The 19,600-nt window shown below is 38.5% G+C and overlaps 1 protein-coding gene across 1 annotated transcript in view; it reads right to left on the bottom strand.

Moving 5' to 3' along the window:
- Positions 1-19,003, bottom strand: part of P58IPK (dnaJ homolog subfamily C member P58IPK) — a 42,222-nt gene extending 23,219 nt beyond the window's left edge. The window contains exons 1-4 of the mRNA XM_083130088.1: positions 18,793-19,003; positions 13,262-13,372; positions 10,622-10,746; positions 1,593-1,667 (exon numbers count right to left, since the gene is read on the bottom strand). Coding sequence (XP_082986214.1) covers positions 1,593-1,667; positions 10,622-10,746; positions 13,262-13,372; positions 18,793-18,865 — 384 coding nt within the window. The 5' untranslated portion in view covers positions 18,866-19,003. The remainder of the gene's footprint in view (positions 1-1,592; positions 1,668-10,621; positions 10,747-13,261; positions 13,373-18,792) is intronic.
- Positions 19,004-19,600: the final 597 nt, after the last annotated feature.

Genomic DNA, 19,600 nt, shown 5'->3' with positions numbered 1-19,600 from the left:
AAAATTAAGATGACAAATGGTGCTTGTAATCTAGTTGGCAAACAGATGACCAGAACTCATCAAGTTCCTTTTCTTCATTTGACAGGTATGTGTATTTTGTTCATAATTGTCCAACTGTAGTAAAAAAATAAAGGTAAAGTGTTCCCCTGTGCTTAGCACCAATCCATGAAGGCGTATAGGGGGTGTGGGGGTAACGCCCCACACTTTCAGTAAAAAAATAATAATAATAAAATGGTTGAAAACCCTGTCTTAAAATATCCACATACTTGTATTCAATCCAAATACTTAAGATCACTGGATACATTAAAAATAACAACTGAAAATATTATGACCAATCAAGGATTGGACATACATTCCCAAATACAAACAAAGCACCACACTATTCCATTCAAGTGCAAGGCTCAAGGCTACCATGCTAAAATGACATGGAAAGCCATTTTGTGTAGTATCAGTATAAGCGGAAATTAAGAGTAATGCCTAAAAACCCCAACAAACAGCTTAAAAGCATGTTAAAGCCAAAATCCAGAACAAAATAAGTTGTTATCAACATGCCCAAGCCATTTTGCATACAAAGCACCATGTGCTATAACTTGTTTTATCATACAAAATTTTTATTTACTCAGAATAACCCTCTTTCCTTGAAAATACCATTCATTTACCCCAGTTATAATAACTGTGCTTAAACGCCAAAAATCGATGTTTTTGGAATAAAACAACCAAACAGTTGAAGAACTCCATCCTAGTCTGCCGCCTGGTGGCCAGACTTGGAACTGCTTAAACCAAGCTACCCATGACTAGAGTCAGCCAATGGGAGCCTTCCTAGGCATGAAGTCATGGTCTGGATGGAAAACTTCCTTTATTATGAGTGTAGGAAGCCATCTTAGATTCTATTCTGTACTAGCTTTCATGGAGTAAAGATAATGTCCAAGTAGCGTGTTATGTAGAAGCAAGTGAGTGAGCACAATGGCCCTGAAATCACGGGGAACTGCCGATATAGTGATTCAGAGTCCCTCAAAAGCATAGTATGGGCTCAAATGGCAGATAACCAGAAAAGTTATCCATGCCAATAGATGGGATTCGGGCATGCTAAAAAGTGATAAAAATGGAAAATGCTGATTTTCCTTGTCATGAACATTTCGCGTGTGGCCACGTGGCTGTATAAGATGAGCAATCACACATAGAGACAGGAATCCATCTCAATCGAAGAGTGGAATACCCATCCATCATCACCATTACCTTCATAAGCATGGAGAGGCTACAGGAAGCATGGTATTGTGTGTTTTTGTGCTAACAAAATAGGTTTCCCCCCAAGAAATAGAGCCATTATAGTTCAAAAGTGTGTGTGTGTAACAAAGGGCCCCAAGTCTACTAAAATGTGTTTGTGCTAACTGGGAACACCACACATCACACATGGAAGATGAGTGGCTGCGTAGAGTAGATTAGGGACATATATTTCTAGGTTCATTTGTACCCTTCTGGCTATTGAAGATAAGTAGATAACCAAATTAACTTCAAAACCTAGAAGTATAGCTCCCGACCCCATTGTAATATAATAAATAAATTTTAGTACAAAATATGTAGATATAACTCACCACAACTTCAAAGTCTTTGCTTGCATCATCCAACATGCACTGTTTCAACAGAACGTTTCCCCTCTGTAATCTTGCCTGGAAGAACAGAAAGGCAACATAATGTAACAAAAGTATAAGGATCTATTACACACAACACAGTTTTTATTGATGTCCAACAACTGGCAAGCGATAGTTTCTTATAATCAAGCTGACAGATCACGTCATACGAGGGTCACTATTTATATTTTGAGCCTAACAATGAAAAAACAGGAATTTGGCATTGAAAACTGCTTTATTGTTTTTCGAAGTATTCTCCTTTATGGTCAATACACTTTTGCATTCGTTCCAACCATTTGTCAAAGCAGTTTTTCCAATCTTCTTGAGACACCTTCATAATATGGTTTTTGAACGCATCAATGGCATCTTCCGCCGACGAAAATCGTTGTCCACGCAATTTATTCTTGACATTCGGGAACAAGAAGAAGTCATTGGGTGCCAAATCAGGACTGTACGGCAGATGACCCATCAATTCGATTTTTTGACTGTTCATAAAGTCGGTTGTTAGACGAGATGTGTGACAGCTGGCATTGTCTTGATGAAGAATGATCTGACGGCGTTTGTTTGTTTTCCATATTTGAGCGAAGACCTCTGGCAAACAAATTGTTGTGTACCATTCAGAGTTGACCGTTATACGTTCCTCTAAAGGCACAGTTGCCACATGACCAGTTTTCCCGAAAAAACAGGCGACCATTTGTTTCGATGTGCTTCGAGCGCGAACAACTTTTGTTGGATTGGGTTCATCTTGAAACACCCATACAGTCGACTGCTGTTTACGTTCCGGCTCATATGCATACATCCATGATTCGTCACCTGTTACAATCTTATATACGTCTTTTGAAGCACCACGATTGTATTTATTGAGCATTTGTTTGCACCAATTGACGCGAGCGTCTTTTTGAGTTTTTGTCAAATTGTGTGGGATCCAACGAGAACATACCTTTCTCACAGCTAAATGATCATGTAATATTTTATATATGCTGGTGGAACTAATGCCTATGGTTGCCTCAATCTCACAGTATGTCACATGACGATCTTGCAGTATTAGGTTTTGCACAGCATCAATGTTTTCTTGAACAACAACTGATTTTGGACGACCTACCTTCGCGAATCTCGTCGGTGAGCGAATGGCGGCCACGATTAAATTCGTTATACCAGCGTTTCACAGTGGCAAAGGATGGGGCTTCATCGCCAAATGTGGAAGTAAGTTGATCGATGCACTCTTGTCTTGATAATCCACGTCGAAAATCGTAAAAAATCATCGCACAAAAATGTTCACGAGTTATTCCATTTTATTGTTGTCGCGCAATCTCCAAGGCAACATAAACAACACAAATGAAGCTAATGACAAAACATTTGAAGTACGTTATGGTCAATAATGCCAGACGATTCCGTGCAAACGTCAAATCGCGCCTAACTTCAATCAGTGTTGCCAAGACTCAAAATATAAATAGTGACCCTCGTATGTAAATGGGCAAAGCTAATATTCTTGTACAGTGCCTTTCACTGTCGAGATGGCCGTGGAACAGCAGAGTGTGCACCGGGACCTAAGAGTGCATCAGCCTGCATTTAGACCAACAGCTGTACGCTGACCTTGGCACTGGACTTGTCAGTGCTTCAGTATCCTGATAGCTGGTGTTCAGTTTGCACATGCTTGTGAAGTGTTAACAAGTGTTTTAGTCTAAGCCCACGCTATCCACACAATTTCAAACAACGAATTTTTATGTACGACTCTTACATCATTATGAATTCTTGTAGGGAAATTGTTAGGAAAACGGGTCTGTTGCGAAGGGTGAAAGGTGTATGGTTACTGAGGAGAAACTAGATGACGTTGGAGCACGATTGGAACACACTCTTCAAAAATTCCTCTGGCGGCTTGCACAAGAAACAGACTTTTGCGTGACATCTGCATGGTGGGCTACCAAGTTTTTAAACCTGAAGCCCTACATTAGAAGAATTGAAAGACAATATCAGCAGAGAAATTGAAATAATTTTGGAAGAGAAATTGACTAGTGTTAGTGAAAATTTCCTTAAAAAAAATGCCGTAAATGTGTGGAAGCAGGAAGACAACATTTCAAACACATCTTGTAACAATGTATGTGCTAATTCAAATTGTGACTGTCCATGACCCAGGTTCAATGAATAAGTACTGATGAGAATAAATATCCTTCTCACATTAATATCCTCATTTCTTCTACTGCAATGTCATCTTTGATAGACGATTTCAAGGATTTAGTTGCTCTAATTTCAACAGTTGAAGTACAACATGGCATCTTATTCTTCCCTTTGGCCTTATTCCAACTCCTTGTGCAGTGTAAGCTTTTACCGACTGATAGTCTATCTGCATCCATCCTCTTCATGTGTCCGAACCACCTCATCTGCACCTGATCTATCCAGTCCTGAAGCTTCACCACCCCAACTGTCTGTCGGACCTCCTCATTCCTTATTATCCCTTCTAGTCTTCCTCAATATACTCCTTAAAAATTGCATCTTTCTTTTGTCTCTCTCTGTTCCTGTCATTGTCTCTGCTCCATACATAACTAAGTGTGAAGTAATATTTAATAAAAATTAAGGATGGGCCGATATGAAATATTGGCCGATACTGATAAAGTACCGATATAAAATTTACCGATATAAAATTAGAAATGGTCCTTGAAGAACCTGAAATGTTCATTGATCTCCTTAATAAATGTGTGTTTCGAGGTGACTGCAGTGCAAAAGAAGTTGAATATTTAGACAATTACTTTTCTAGAAAGTAGGGCATTGAGATTATCCATAAAAGTTACAACAAAATGGCAGACTTTTGCACTAAATTATGAGATATTTTTCGATATATCAGATCGGTAAAATAATCGGTAAATTTACCGATACACCGATATGCCTACATCGGCCGATACCGATAGAGTACCGATTAATCGCTCCCATCCCTACTAAAATATACAGCGTGATTATATTGAGGATGATCTATATGGGATTTTTGCTGATTTGGATAACTGTTATTCTACTGACATGATAAAAGATTGTAAATATTACTTGAACATGAATGGTTCATTTTCTTTATTAACTGTGGCGAAGCATCCTATGAGGCCAGGAGGCCAGGCCTACTAACATCATTGCTCGTTTAAAAAAAGTGTCTTTACTTATTTCGTCAAAACACATGTAATGCCATGGAAAAGTTTGGGATTTTCATTTATGATAATTACAAAAAAAACTAACCCTGTCCAGTATACGTACTTTCTACAGAATGAGGCACATCTTCTCTTCACAATCTTTCGTACAGACGAAAATGCGGGAACCCTAATCTTACGAGTACTGTACGTATGCTTATAATATGCTCATGAGACCAGCCTAAAAGTGTTAACCACTAGGATGACTAGAATATCAGCAACACTGTATTTCCACCAGGGTTGGAAATTTGTGGTGTACCTGCATTTTATATAAACATTAGCCGGTTTTCATGCAGAGATTTCCATTTCATTGTACATTCTCCATATTTTGTACGAAACTTAGGTTTTCCTTCCTTTAATCGACAAGATTAAGTGAAATTGAAAATTACGGAGTACTGAAGTTCTGACTGTTTCCTGGTCGGAGTGTTGATCGTCTTGTCGATTCACCCAACACTGTAGTGTAAACAGAAAGTCTAAAAAAACTTAGTAATTGTTTATACAAAATTAAGTAAATTAAAATGCTAGTTACGCCTTATATTTGCCAAGTAGTTTTACTTTCACTCGAAATAGATTAATTTATTTTTATTGTGAACGAGGATTCCCTGGGTTGTCTGCTGTCTGTGAAAACTTGCCCTGCGCAGGAGGTTACAAGGCAGCGTGGCTCGCGAGCGCGAGGTTCGTGGTGGTAGAACTTTGTTTGTGATTCGTTTCATGTGCAGCTTTATGCAAGAACGTGCCTGATTGGACTGAAATGCAAGAACAATTGAGTTCTTTATTGAGTGAAGATGTATACATTGGTAAGGTAGGACCCACTTTTGTTCTTTCATGTTTCTTTCTTATAACACTTTAAGAATGTAATATTTCATTTCTAAAATGTTTTCAACTCTATTATTAACCTCTTAACTGGGTATGACGTAATACTCCGTTCTGGCTCTACTGATTTATAATGGGCATGACGGGATACTACGTTCTCATGTTCTTACTGCTGATATCTGTTGTGTATGACGAGATACTTCGTAAAAGTACTTTCTTCTTTGTTTCACCAGATGGCTCTGACTTCCAGACTGTTGTAACCGTTAGAGTTAGCGGGAAGCAACGAACACAGCCCGACGTTCTGTTCTATCGCGTATGCAATAATGGCTCAGGCAAATCGGAAGCGACGGCGTGTTTTTCCTGCTGAGGAAATCCGAGATATATTGGATCGTGACGACGAATCGGAAGAGTTTTCGGGTGAATCTAGTAATGATGGCTGGTGCAGTTCAGATAACGATTATTCCAGCAGTGAGGCGCATCCTGAAAGTGGGACAGACAATGAAGAAGAGGAAGAATTGGAACCTGCATCAAAGAGTTTCGTAAGTAACGGAGGAGTTAGACCAAAGTTTCCATTTGTTGCAGAAAGTGGTTTGCATGCTCAATTTGATGATGAAAAAGACGTCGTAGAGTACTTTGACACATTTATAGGCAGTGATATGTGTCAGTTGATTGCCGAGCAAACAAATACGTATGCGAGTCAGTTTTTGTTGGCGCATCCCAACTTGAAGGCTCGGTCTCGAGCAAGAGACTGGGTTGATACAAATAAAGACGAAATAAGAACTCTGATTGGTTTGTTACTATTGCAAGGAATTGTTCACAAACCAGAGAATGGCATGTATTTTTCTAAACGTGTTTCTATTATTACACCATATTTTCTAGAAATTATAAGTGAAAAGAGATTTCATTTGCTTCTGAAGTTCCTCCATTTTGCTGATAACACTGGGGAACAAAAAAAAGATTTTATTTTGTGGCATAAAGTTTAATAACAGTTTCAGCACACAAAACAGCTGTGATTGCCAATTGTATGATTGGTTCAGTTGAATTGACTCCAGTTATAAAAATAAACACACCATGGAAAATGTAGGAGGTAGGCTAAAATTACTCTACGCTTTTCTCTGTAATATCAAAATTTGATAATGGGCTGAAATTCCCATTAAGAAACTTATTTATTTATTTGTAAATTGTTGCTAGGCAACTTATGAAGCATTGCTAGGCAATATATCGGACACTCAACAAAGCTTAAGGAAGAATACCAAAACATAAAAATGGTTTTAGAAAAAAATTGAATATGCTGAACATAAGTGGCTCGTGTGTGTGGATTTCAAGATGGTGAAAATTTTACTAGGACAGCAAAGTTGGTACACAAAATATCCCTGTTTCCTATGTTTGTGGGATAGTCGTGCTAGAGAAAAGCATTGAACGATAAATGTTTGACCCCCAAAAGAAAATATTAGTGGGAAAAGCTAATATCATTCATGAACCGCTGATAGATAGGGACAAAATCATCCATCCGCCACTGCATATTAAACTTGGGTTGATAAAACAGTTTGTCAAGGCCTTAGATACAAGTGGTGATTGTTTCAAATATATATGCCACACTTTTCCAGGACTAAGTATTGAAAAATTGAAGGCAGGAATCTTTGACGGACCACCACAGATTCGTACACTTATAAATGATGCCAATTTTACAACTTGCATGTCTTACATCGAGTCTGAGGCCTGGCTAAGCTTTGTGTCCGTCGTCAAAAACTTTTTGGAAATCACAGAGCAGAAAACTACCGCGATATAGTTGGAAATATGTTGAAAAATTTTGAGAAATTGGGAGCTAATATGAGTGTGAAGATACATTTTCTACATAGCCACATTGACAGATTCCCTGAGAACCTTGGTGATTTTAGTGAAGAACAGAGAGAAAGGTTCCATCAGGGTATAAGAATAATGGAAGAAAGGTACCAGGGACGGAGGGATAGCCACATGATGGCCGACTACTGTTGGAGCTTACAGAGGGATTGTCCTAAAAATCAATACAGCAGGAAATCGTATAGAAAACGTTTCACATAGTTTGTTACTTCATTGTGTACATATTTTTTAAATTATTATGATCATAGGCCTATATAAATTTATTTTTATAATAATGATTGTAATCACAAAAAGAAATATTAAATTGTTGTTGGAAGTTCATTTATATGTATGTCTTATGTTTCCGCCATTTTGGTTTAGTGGCATTTATTTCATAAATTAGAGCCAATTCAGGAAATATATTATTATATCATTATTCAGAAGCATGAAATTGACCTAAATTAGCTCTCAAACACTGTGCCGCAATTTCACTGTTCCCCAGTGTAATTCTAAATTTGATCCCCTTATGCACAACAAAAAGCTGTACAAGATTCATCCTATTCTTGACCACGTAAAGACAAAATTTTCATCTGTATACACTCCTGAACAAAACATATGTGTCGATGAATCGCTTCTTCTCTGGAAAGGGCGACTGGGATGGAAGCAATACATCCCTTCAAAAAGAAGTCGCTTTGGAATGAAAGTGTACAAGCTCTGTGAAAGCAACTCAGGATATGTGTGGAATTTCGTAGTGTACACTGGAAAGGACACTGATTATGGACAAAGACATCCTGGTGAACAAACTTTTTCACGAATTGTGTTGGAACTTGCCAATAACTTGCTTGACAAGGGATATTGCCTGTACCTGGACAACTGGTACACCAGTCCCAAACTAATTGACACATTATGTGCTCGAAACACTGATGTTGTTGGGACAATGAAAACCAACAGAAAGGAGTTCCCTCTGTCAGTGAGGAGTGCCAGATTGAAAAAAGGAGAAACAGAGGCAGCATTTCGAGGTAAACAGATGATCATGAAATGGAAAGACAAGCAGGATGTTACACTGGTCAGCACATTTCATGATGACAGCATGGAAAATGTAACATCAAGAAAAGGAATTGTACAGAAACCATCTGTTGTACTTGATTATAACAAAAACATGGGAGGCGTAGATAAAAATGATGGTCAAATTGGCATCTACACAATGGCTAGAGAGCGTTTGAAGAAATATTATCAGTAGATGTTCCGCTATTTACTTGATCTTGTGAGCCTGAATGCCGTTATATTATACAAGAAAAATGGTGGACAATTGTGTAGGCTTGATTTTCTCATGGTATTAGCTGAAAACTTATCCTCATCTGGTGGGGTACAGAAGTCTGCCAGCAGGGGCCGTCCGTCTAGAAGTCCAGCACCAAGTCGACTCATGCGACGATGTTTTCCAGACACGCTGCCTGCAACTTCTAAAAAGTACCCTACAAGAAGATGTGTTGTATGTTGGAGCAATGGAAAAAGAAAGGAAACATCGTATTGGTGCCCTGACTGTGAAAAAGCTCTGTGCGTTGTGCCATGTTTTCGTGCATATCACACTGACAAAAGTTTAAAACTATGAACTATTTTAGGTGTAACTATTGTATTTGAAAGCATTGTAATTGTAAACATTGTAACTTTATAATTGTAAATAATATATTTGTGAACATTTCATTTGAAATCTCGACATTGTAAAAACATAGATGATTTTAAACCGAACTAAATATAAACATTCCTTTTGTAACAATTGCAATTGTAAACATTGTAATTGTAATCATTGTAGTTGTAAATCTCGCATATTGTAAAAAGTACAACAAGGACCAATAAAATAATAAACAATACCTAAATGGTATGCCATGGAGCACAGAAATATTAACTAAAATATTGGTTTACGAAATTCATCAATTTATCAACAAAAATTCCCAGGGCAGATTGGACTTTCGGCGAGGAAATTACCCAGTTAAGAGGTTAAAATTTTCCTTTGCAAGTGGGAGCGAAATTTTTAAAAATTTAAGAAGTTCTTGAAATGTTATTTAATGCGTTAACACTGTCGTCAGGTAGCCGAAAACAAAGCGAAGAGGTAGGCAGATGACGCCCCGCTGATCCCACCAAACACAGAGCAGTGTCTTTTTTCCAAAACGATTTGGTCTTGCAGTGGATGTCGATGGTTCACCTGGATTCACCCCCGATTTACGACGCTTAGGATTCTCCAAATATATCCATTTCTCATCGCCGGTCACTATGCGATGGAGAAACGACTTACTTTTGTATCTGGCAAGCAGCATTTGACAAGTGGTCTTGCGGGATCCTTGCTGTCTTCATTCCGTTCATGCGGAATCCATTTCAGCACCTTTCCCATAGCTTTCAACCGAAGAGAAACGGCTTTCTGCGTCACATTCAATTGTTCCGCGAGCTCCTGCTGCGTTTGGGTATCATCTTCATCCAATAAGGCTTGCAATTCGTTGTCTTCGAACTTTTTCGGAGGTTTCCCACGTTCCTCGTTTCGCAAGTCAATCGCCACTTTTGAATTTCTTGAATCACTCGAAACACTGTGTTTTCCCGAGAGCATGTTCGCCTTAAGCTTCGACGAGCATTCGATGTGATTCTGTGGCGGTTTTCTTCAAATGATAACAGAACACCAATGCTGTCCGCAAATCGTAGTTCGTAGGCACAAAACTCGACATGTTCCGGGTGTGCAACACCTTCCTCTGTCTGGCACTCGGGTTACTGTGTTCGATATAACGTCCTCGGGAGTGGCGGGCAGCAGCTGGCGCTGCTTACGCGATCTTCTGCGCCCTCCACTGCCGGCTAGCACCATCTATCGGCCAATTCCAGTTTCATACTTCTACACCTGGTATAGTAAACCTGTCGTGTTGCCATCATAGTAGCGAACTTATACACATGTCCCTCAACCTAGTAATCAATGAGTCTCAAGCTCGATTCCAGTGGAGGCATGTGCTGCAGTTTGAACTGCAAGTTTGGTCTGAAGTAGCCTTTTTGAGCATAAAGTAAATTTAAACATCGTCAACATTTTTACCAGTAATTAAAATTAACACTCATTCTTGCAAGACAATAAACTTAACCACTAGGTTACTTCAGTTACAAAAGCAATAAATTGTTAAAACAACCAGCTGCACTAATACTTACCGCAGTAAAATCTGGTTTCAATTCAACAACTTTATTAAGATCCGAGAGAGCAAACCTAGATTTTCCTACAGCCAGGTACACAGTACCTCTTTTATAATATGTCAGATAGTTGGTAGGATCTCCATCTAGGGGAAAAAAAAAACCAGACATGAAAATGTATATAAGGAACAAACTTCCATGGTAACAATAGTTGCACATGTTTATGCCATGATAAATCAGGCAAATATTACAAAAGAGATAACTCCTTCCCAGGTTGTTTAATTCATGTGAGGTTGATGAAAGAAATAAGTTATGTGTTGTGTACAAAAGTCATTTCTAGGCTGAAAGTGAATTATTAGGCCCTTAGAGAGCTTATAGACCGAAACAACAAGCAACACAAAGAATTCACATCAAACCAGCAAGCAACGAGTGACACAGGCCCTTCAGTCTAAAGCAGAGCATTTACCACATATGCAAAAACAACAGAGGTAACACAACGCACGGTATTGAGAAAACAACTCAGTCCAAGCGACATACAAGCATCAAGTGTCAGTTACCAAGAGAAGCATGTCACTTGGGTCTGAAATCTTCATAACAATTTCAATACAAAAGAACAGGAACAAAACTCTGTACTGAAAAGTGAAGCTCATACAAAACAAAAACGTGACATGTAAACTAAAACCGTGAACAATAAATATTTCTGTTGCTTAACAGCGAAATTGTATTTCCATGGACAAATATAGTGTCCCGAAGAGGTTCCCATAGCATACTATGAAGCTAGGTGTCGTACATTCGAATTCAGTTTGAGGTTACAGTTATTTCAACTTTTCTTGCTTCTTGTGATTCATCATACAGCTTCTTTATCATGATTAGCCTAGAAGGGTAGATAGGAGATGTAAAATAACCAAAATATAAATTATGTTTACTTGTGAACACAGGTGTCAGAAATGTATTACCTCCAAAGGCTGGATGTAATGACACCTGAGAGTAATAGATATTTTTGTTTCTGCCACTTTTGGCTAACCGCAAAGATGAAGGGACCTCCATGCCGGGATTCGAAACCCGGAACCCCTGGCATCATAACACACTGTACTAACCACTCCACCATGGTGATTAGCAACACTAAATGAAAACCAAGTGTGTAAGTAGTACAGTTGAGTCCTGCACCGTGGCCATTGGTCTAAGGTGCACAGGTTCGAGTCTCCTGGGGAAAGCGTAATAACTTTTCTCCCGAGATTTCGGCCAGTGTAGGGGACTGGTGGCCACCCACCAGTGACTGCTACGACTACATTCAATGCCATGTATTTCCCTGGGCAAGTCCCAGTGACCTGTCTGATATATCACCAGAGAAACGGCAAACTGACCTAAGAACTGTGCAGTTCTTCTTCCTCTTTTCATCTTAACGGCAAAACAGAGATGAAGAAGTGACAACAGGGCTCAAACACTATTCATTAGATTTTCACGCTAACCACGTTATTAGTTGCGAGTTCTTTCTAGGGGTGTGTGTCAATAAATCACTGAGAGGATTGCAAGGTTGCCACTCTAGGACCATGATAAAGTATAATTAACAATATTCAAGGCAAACTTTCCAAAAATTTAAGGGTACAAGCAGATTTTTTATTTATTTCAACCTTATATATTACCGCCACTCATCACCCACACACACAAATAATAACAACAATATAAAGGGTTGATGTGATTCCAACGTATCCAAAAATTCTAATTCAATTCAGTTAAAAAACACATATTTAAAATATTCAGTTTAAGGTGCAACATAGATCACAAATCTTATGAGATATACAAGAATTTCACTCAAATTCACCAAATAAACTTCGGGATATGTCATCTTGCAATAATCTTCCATCTATCAGATAGATTGTTCTGCTAAGGACACTAACAAAGCAAATTGAGAGAATTCTGTTTTATTTTCCACCCAGCTTTTTTCTCGTCCCTCGATGAAAATAAAAGGTAAACTGTGAAATACTTGCCTCAGGGCATTTATAAATATGTATAAATTCAATGCGATTTATCTTAGTGCTTTTCAAGCATTGTTATTGTTTGTTTAGTATTGTATTGTTTTTTTCTCTGAGCATTGAGTCTTTTGTTATTTGTAGCATGACTCTGCCGTATACTATTGCACCAACATCATTCGAGGAGAAGGCCACCAAAAATGCAAGGCTAAATGCACAAAACTTGAAAACCGTTCATGACTAAAAATTGTTTTCTTTTTGTACTCGTTAGATTTAAGTGTTACTTAAAGGCAAAAATAAATATAAAAAGTTAATGTACATCTATTAATTTGAACCAAGCTTTCTAAATTGTTTGTATTAATTGAAACAGTAACAGCATCGCTAAATAAGATTTTCACAAACCATCTGCAAAATTTTGTCTCCGGGCCACTCTTCAGTAGCGTGAGTTAAATACAACTCATGTGCCAGTTAACGTGTTAATAAAAGTTGCAATTTTTCAAGTCTATGGAGAAAAATTCACACAGAAGTCCCAGAGACAATAATTAAAGGAATCCCTGGCAAGTATCCACCCTGAATTGGAAAAAAAATGATTGAAGACATCTCGTGGGGAAAGACGATTTAACAGTTTTGAAAAAGTAACACCACACAATTGCTTGATGTTATCTATGACAAAGACAAATTTATGACTTACCTACAGCTGCATTATAATGTGATAATGCATCTGCCAGTTGTCCCTTTGCAAGCATCTCCTTCCCCATTGCTAAATGCTTCTCCACTTCAGCCTGTGTTGTTGCCACAATTCCTGAAATGCAACAATAAACTCAACTTCTGATAGAAACTAGGCAGGAGCAGTAGAATCCAATATATCATTTTCAAATCTGATTAAGGAAATAAAGGGGCCCCAATTTCCTTTTGTTTTATTGGATTTCATCAAGCTACGAATGCAATTTTAACATGGCTCGATTTTGTTTTGCTTCTGTTAACACATACTGCGAAGTTCTAAGATTTTGTTCAATATATGCTTTCGTATAGGTTAGACAGGCCAGTTTTGGTTCTCTTACCATTAAAATAGAGTCCCTAAATGCATTCTACTAAGGTTCCGATTTACTTCTACATTAATTCCCACTAGTCTACGATACTTACAGTTGGTTGTCAACGGAACATACATTGTCCATGGGAAGCATGCATGCTTGAGTAAGCTAATTTTTGAACTGTTTTTTTTTTTTCAATATAAATAACATTTTTTTTAAATCCAAACAGTGCTCATTACTTTAAGGGAGGTTCAAATTTCATGTGACAATGATTTCCAAAATTCTACAATAATTAGTCTTTCTGCTGGAAGAATTTGAACAAATCATAAAACAATCAGAACCGTTACCAACAAAGGAAACAGGTATACTCTTCATGCAGAGAAAAAATAATCTTCCCGACATTTACACAAAACCCTTTAATTATAAAATGCCTTCATGATAGAATAAAATTAATATCTTGAACCAAATTTTAAAAATTTGCAATCTTGAGATTATTTCCTTATTTCTTGTGTATGTGTTGGGTCAATATCATGTTCCTTACTTCAATAATTTATAAATTTTTAAGTTATGCAGAGGTAAACAATTAATAACTGAAATTGGTATGACTTGAGATGACCGGACCCCTCTCCGATTTTCTTCATATTTGACATACTCACTAATTGAGTCCTCCTAATCACAAATCTGAAGTTAAAATTTGTCGGTCACGTCTAGAAATTGCGAACCATTGACGCTAGCCCCATGAACAATTGGCGCTAGCCCCACGAACCAATGGCGCATGTTAGGTTGGTTCGGTTAGCTTAGGCAAACATAGTTACATAACACTTTACTATACCTGAGACAGATTTCTTCAAATTTACAGGAGAAAGTACTTATGCAAATCATTTTCTTTAGCGTTGTTGATGTTCGGGAATGTAGTTTTGATCCATTTTAAGGCGAATGCATGTGGTTTCCTACGTAAATCTATTTCTGACACGCTATTGCTGCTGCCGCCATTTGCTTTCTGCATGAGAGCACCAAGTTCCATGTGTTTGATGACGTAAACACCGTAGTCAGTGTTTCAACCCATGCCGTCTTTTCGCTATAATATGATGTGCCGTTGTCCGTATATGCTAAATTGAATGAAGGGAGTGCTAATGGAACCTAACCTAACAGGCCTAGTAGGCATACCTCGTCCCCGTGATGGTTCGTGGGGCTATCGTGAATTTTTGGGGCCAAACGTGGATGGTTTTTGGGGCTAACGTCAATGGTTTAATAATTACTCTTTATGTCGAAAATTGAACTTTTTTCGTGAAAAAATATCGTGAAGTGTTTTTAATTTTTTTTAAATTTAGGTATTTTTCGGTGAACAAGGATACAACAATGCATGCACACTCCAAATCGACAAAACACTGGCACAACGTGCGACGAACAGGTAAGCTATCGCAATATTGTATGGAAATAAGGAAGAACAGTAAGTACTTGTAAATGTAAGATATCTGCATTATTTTCGTTAGAAATTCATTATTTCACCTAAATAAATGTTCCCGAATGCAGAATAGTACGTTAGCAATGTAAAAAAGTGTGAAATAAATCATTGACAGGTGTCTCAGGTATAGTAAAGTAGTACCCATAGTTACAATTTGGTGTCGTGGTAGTATCAGGAATATATATATTTGGTTGTGAAACAAAAAATTTGGTAAATTTCTCGTATCGGACAAACGGATTTCGTCAAATTTACAGGAGAAATTACTTACCGAATGCAGTTTCTTTATAGTTGTGGAAGTTCGGGGAAGTGTTTTCTTGCATCGTTCATTCAATTTTGCCGGTTAATCATCTTTTTTTCGATATAAATGTGTGACCGTTGCACGAGAGCTCTTGCATCCATTTACTTCCAGGTGGATGTAGCCTGTGCGTGATGACGTAATCCGGGCCAGTGTTTCCAAACATACGTTTATGTAACTGGTCACACGTTTAAATACGTATGATCGGTTGAACGTGATCAACGTTTTGAAAATGACGTGTGCAGGATGTGCTGATGCTAAATTGAACGAAAGGAGTGCTAATGGAACCTAACCTAACAGGCCTAACCTAACCTAGTAGGCATACCTCGTCCCCGTGATGGTCCTTGGGGCTATCGTGAGTTTTTGGGCTAACGTCAATGGTTTTTGGGGCTACCCGTGCATGGTTTGTGGGAAATAAGGAACAACAGTAAGTACTCGTTAATGTAGTTAACGCACCATTCTGCATTGCGGAACATTTCTTTAGGTGAAATAATGAATTTGTAACGAAAATAATGTATATTTCTTACATTAACGAGTACTTACTGTTGTTCCTTATTTCCCACAAACCATCCACGGGTAGCCCCAAAAACCATTGACGTTAGCCTAAAAATTCACGATAGCCCCATGGACCATCACGGGGACGAGGTATGCCTACTAGGTTAGGTTAGGCCTGTTAGGTTAGGTTCCATTAGCACTCCTTTCGTCCAATTTAGCATATACGGACAACGTCGGCTTCTAGCAGCAGCAATAGCGTGTATTGTGCTCTTGTGCAGAAAGCAAATGGCAGCAGCAGCAATAGCTCGTCGGAAATAGATTTTCGTAGAAAACCACATGCATTCCCATTAAAATGGATCAAAACTTCATTCCCGAACACGTTTCGGACAACATCGGCTTCTAGCAGCAGCAATAGCGTGTATTGTGCTCTTGTGCAGAAAGCAAATGGCGGCAGCAGCAATAGCTCGTCGGAAATAGATTTTCGTAGAAAACCACATGCATTCGCATTAAAATGGATCAAAACTACATTCCCGAACACATTTCCGACATTCCTCCTCACCGGTAAATAATGAGCAATTGTGCCAATCGCGGATCACTCAATTTCGCTTATCGTGCACTTACTACGCGTGGTGGGGTTGAAACATTGCATATGGACTACGGTGGTGAAACTGTGGGCTCGGGTACCCTTTTCTACACCCTCGATTTTTCGCACATTTCACATATTATCGTTACGAAAATTAGTTCTTCATAACATACGATATTTCTAAATAGCGCGGAAAGTCATTTTTTAAGATCTACGTGCTATAAAACTTACGTTTTTCAATATTTACATTCCTTATGTAACGTCGAAACGGTTTTGCAGCGATTTGATCATGGCGAATCTTGGATTCATGTCACAGGCGCACGTCTGAACATTTTCTTTTTCTTCTTATCTTTGACTTGTGCAATGGGATAATTTGCAATTTTTTCTTGTTATGAATGACTTGTGCAATGGGATAATTTGCGATTTCAATATATTATTTATGTAATTTATTGGCAGATTGGATATTTGAGACATTGACATTGTTTTGTGCGACTTTAGACATTGGAATTGATTTGTGTGACATTGAATTAATACAAAAGGACTAAATATGAGATTGACACACGTTCAACGGATGAAGGACATAGAGGACTTTGTTCGACGAGACATACGGGACATTGTACTTGACTTACAGGGAGATGGTCTGCTGCCCCACGAACCATTGGCGCGTGGATAGGTTAGTAGGGCCACGCAAAGGTTTCAATAGTGAAAAAGATAGCCCCACGAACCATTGGCGCGTGGATAGGTTAGTAGGGCCACGCAAAGGTTTCAATAGTGAAAAAGATAGCCCCACGAACCATTGGCGCTAGCCCCACGAACCATTGGCGCGTGGATAGGTTAGTAGGGCCACGCAAAGGTTTCAATAGTGAAAAAGATAGCCCCACGAACCATTGGCACGTGGATAGGTTAGTAGGGCCACGCAAAAGTTTCAATAGTTAAAAAGATAGCCCCACGAACCATTGGCGCTAGCCCCACGAACCATTGGTGCTAGCCCCACGAACCATTGGCTAACGTTATACGTTATCTTGTGGAACATCGTGCACATTTCTTTTCGGCAACTGTAGGCCGTTTTCTGAATGACTTGTGGGCTGGGATAATTTGCGACTTCTTATTTTTATCATGGAACGACGGGGTAGGGCAATATTCTGTGGAAAAGGACAAAAAAGACGACTTATTGCATACGACTGACTGTACTTAACGACTTTTAGTTTCAACTTCCACCTGCAATGCCTGGCCTTGGGGAAAAGAGGTAAGTTAACTTCTCAGCTTTACTTTCAGCATTAAATTTGGCTAATTTTTGTTTCTTTATGAGTCAATGCGACAAAAGTGAGAAATAATGTTCGGGGCAGGTGACACCGGCTAATTTTTAATGCCTTGGTAAATGTGCGATAACGCCCGGAAACCTTTCACTCGTAGCCCCAAAAACCATCCACGGATAGCCCCACAAACCATTCACACAAGGTTAGGTTAGGCCTGTTAGGTTAGGTTCCATTAGCACTCAATTCACCCCTAAATTCATTGAAAAAAGAAAGCGCGGCGAACATAGTTAAAAATACGTCCGAACTATTGCAAACGACAAAATCGCCACTTCAAACGGCTGTAGAGTCGTAAATACTTCTTTCCGCGCTCCAATGTTTTTTTATTCAGAAATAGGATCACATAACCTTCATAATGAAAGAAAAAAAAATTCAAAATTCGAGGGTGTAGAATAGGGTACCCGACCCAAACTGTGACGGCCATTTCCCGTGTTACGGAAGGGAAGAAGCAACCAAGAAAACTTACTCGATATGTCGCAAATATAGCTATTTTCGGTGAAATTAGCGAAATGTCACCTTCAGCAATGTTTGTCAATGCAGAATACGTAAGTACGAATATTGAAATGAAAAGAAGTATGAAATTTCAGCTGTTTGTCCGATACGAGAAATTTACCAAAAATTTCGCGAAAATCGAGCTTCCATTCCAAAAACTAACGCCTTATTTTCGCTTATTTCTAGACGTTTCCGACAAATTTTAACTTCAGATTCATGATTAGGAGGCCTCAATTAGTGAGTATATCAAATATGACGAAAATCGGAGAGCGGTCCGGTCATCTCAAGTCGTTTCCTGAAATCCAATTTTACGATTTTTAAATTGTAATTTCAGGCTTCCCATTTTTATATCATTACACTAAGAACAGACCGACAATGTGTAACGAGCTTTATGATGAAAAAAAGTCAAAGCCTTAGCAAAACGAACCATTTGTAAAATATTTTACAATCTGCCTTGTCCATACAATTCATCTGCACTAAACGTCTGCTTTTAGTTTCATTTTTATTTGGCAGAATCATCATATTTTTTTGCTGTATTTAATACTTACCATGTATCAACAGATCAAAAATAACTATAAAAGTCCACGTATAAAACATGTTTCTACACTCCATGCACTCCATCACTAATTATTTTTTCTATCCTTGCACCTTACACAAACTACACACACAAACGCAAGGCATAATCTACACAGACTAGTTTCATTCTTCCTTATTTTAGGATCGACAATTCCGACTCATCCACTCCATCATGGTCGTGGTTCTCCCTGATTGGTGACAGCACGATAAGTGTTGCCAGATACTTAACAAAAAAAAACGGCACATCCTAGTTACTCTCTAAATAACTGCGGTAAAAGTAGTGGACAAAAGTTTCTTTTAGGTCTATTTCACGCAGATGTAGCAGTCTGTGGTAGCATGCATGTAGAAATCTTTACAGGATTTTTGTTGGAAATTAATGGTAAGAGTCCTATAGGACCTGAAGTTGGTAAGGATGGTCAGAGAGTTGTCAATCCCCCCCGGCTAATGGTGTGTTCCCCCAATTCCTTTTGATATTTGAATTAAGTTCACTTTATGCACAAAAAGGCTAATCGGCACTGTGAACCTATACTTTAAAGAGAGATCCGAACCACTGTGCCCAGAGGTGCAATCACGAATTTTTGTCTAGGATAAACGTCATTGGGGAACAAAATTGAACAACTTTGTTTTTTGGCACACGAGGATCTTAATAGCACTTTCTACGCTGAATTCAAATATGTAAGTAGTTCTTCTCCATCACCCACAGTTTATTTGTGATGCCCAGGTTAATTCTGAAACATTTTTGTGCATATAGACCGTGTTAAAAATGTAAACATAAACATT

This window comes from Lepisma saccharinum, chromosome 10 (assembly GCF_977018435.1).
Source record: "Lepisma saccharinum chromosome 10, izLepSacc3.1, whole genome shotgun sequence".
NCBI classification, from domain to species: domain Eukaryota; kingdom Metazoa; phylum Arthropoda; class Insecta; order Zygentoma; family Lepismatidae; genus Lepisma; species Lepisma saccharinum.
This window is presented reverse-complemented; position numbering and strand designations above follow the sequence as displayed.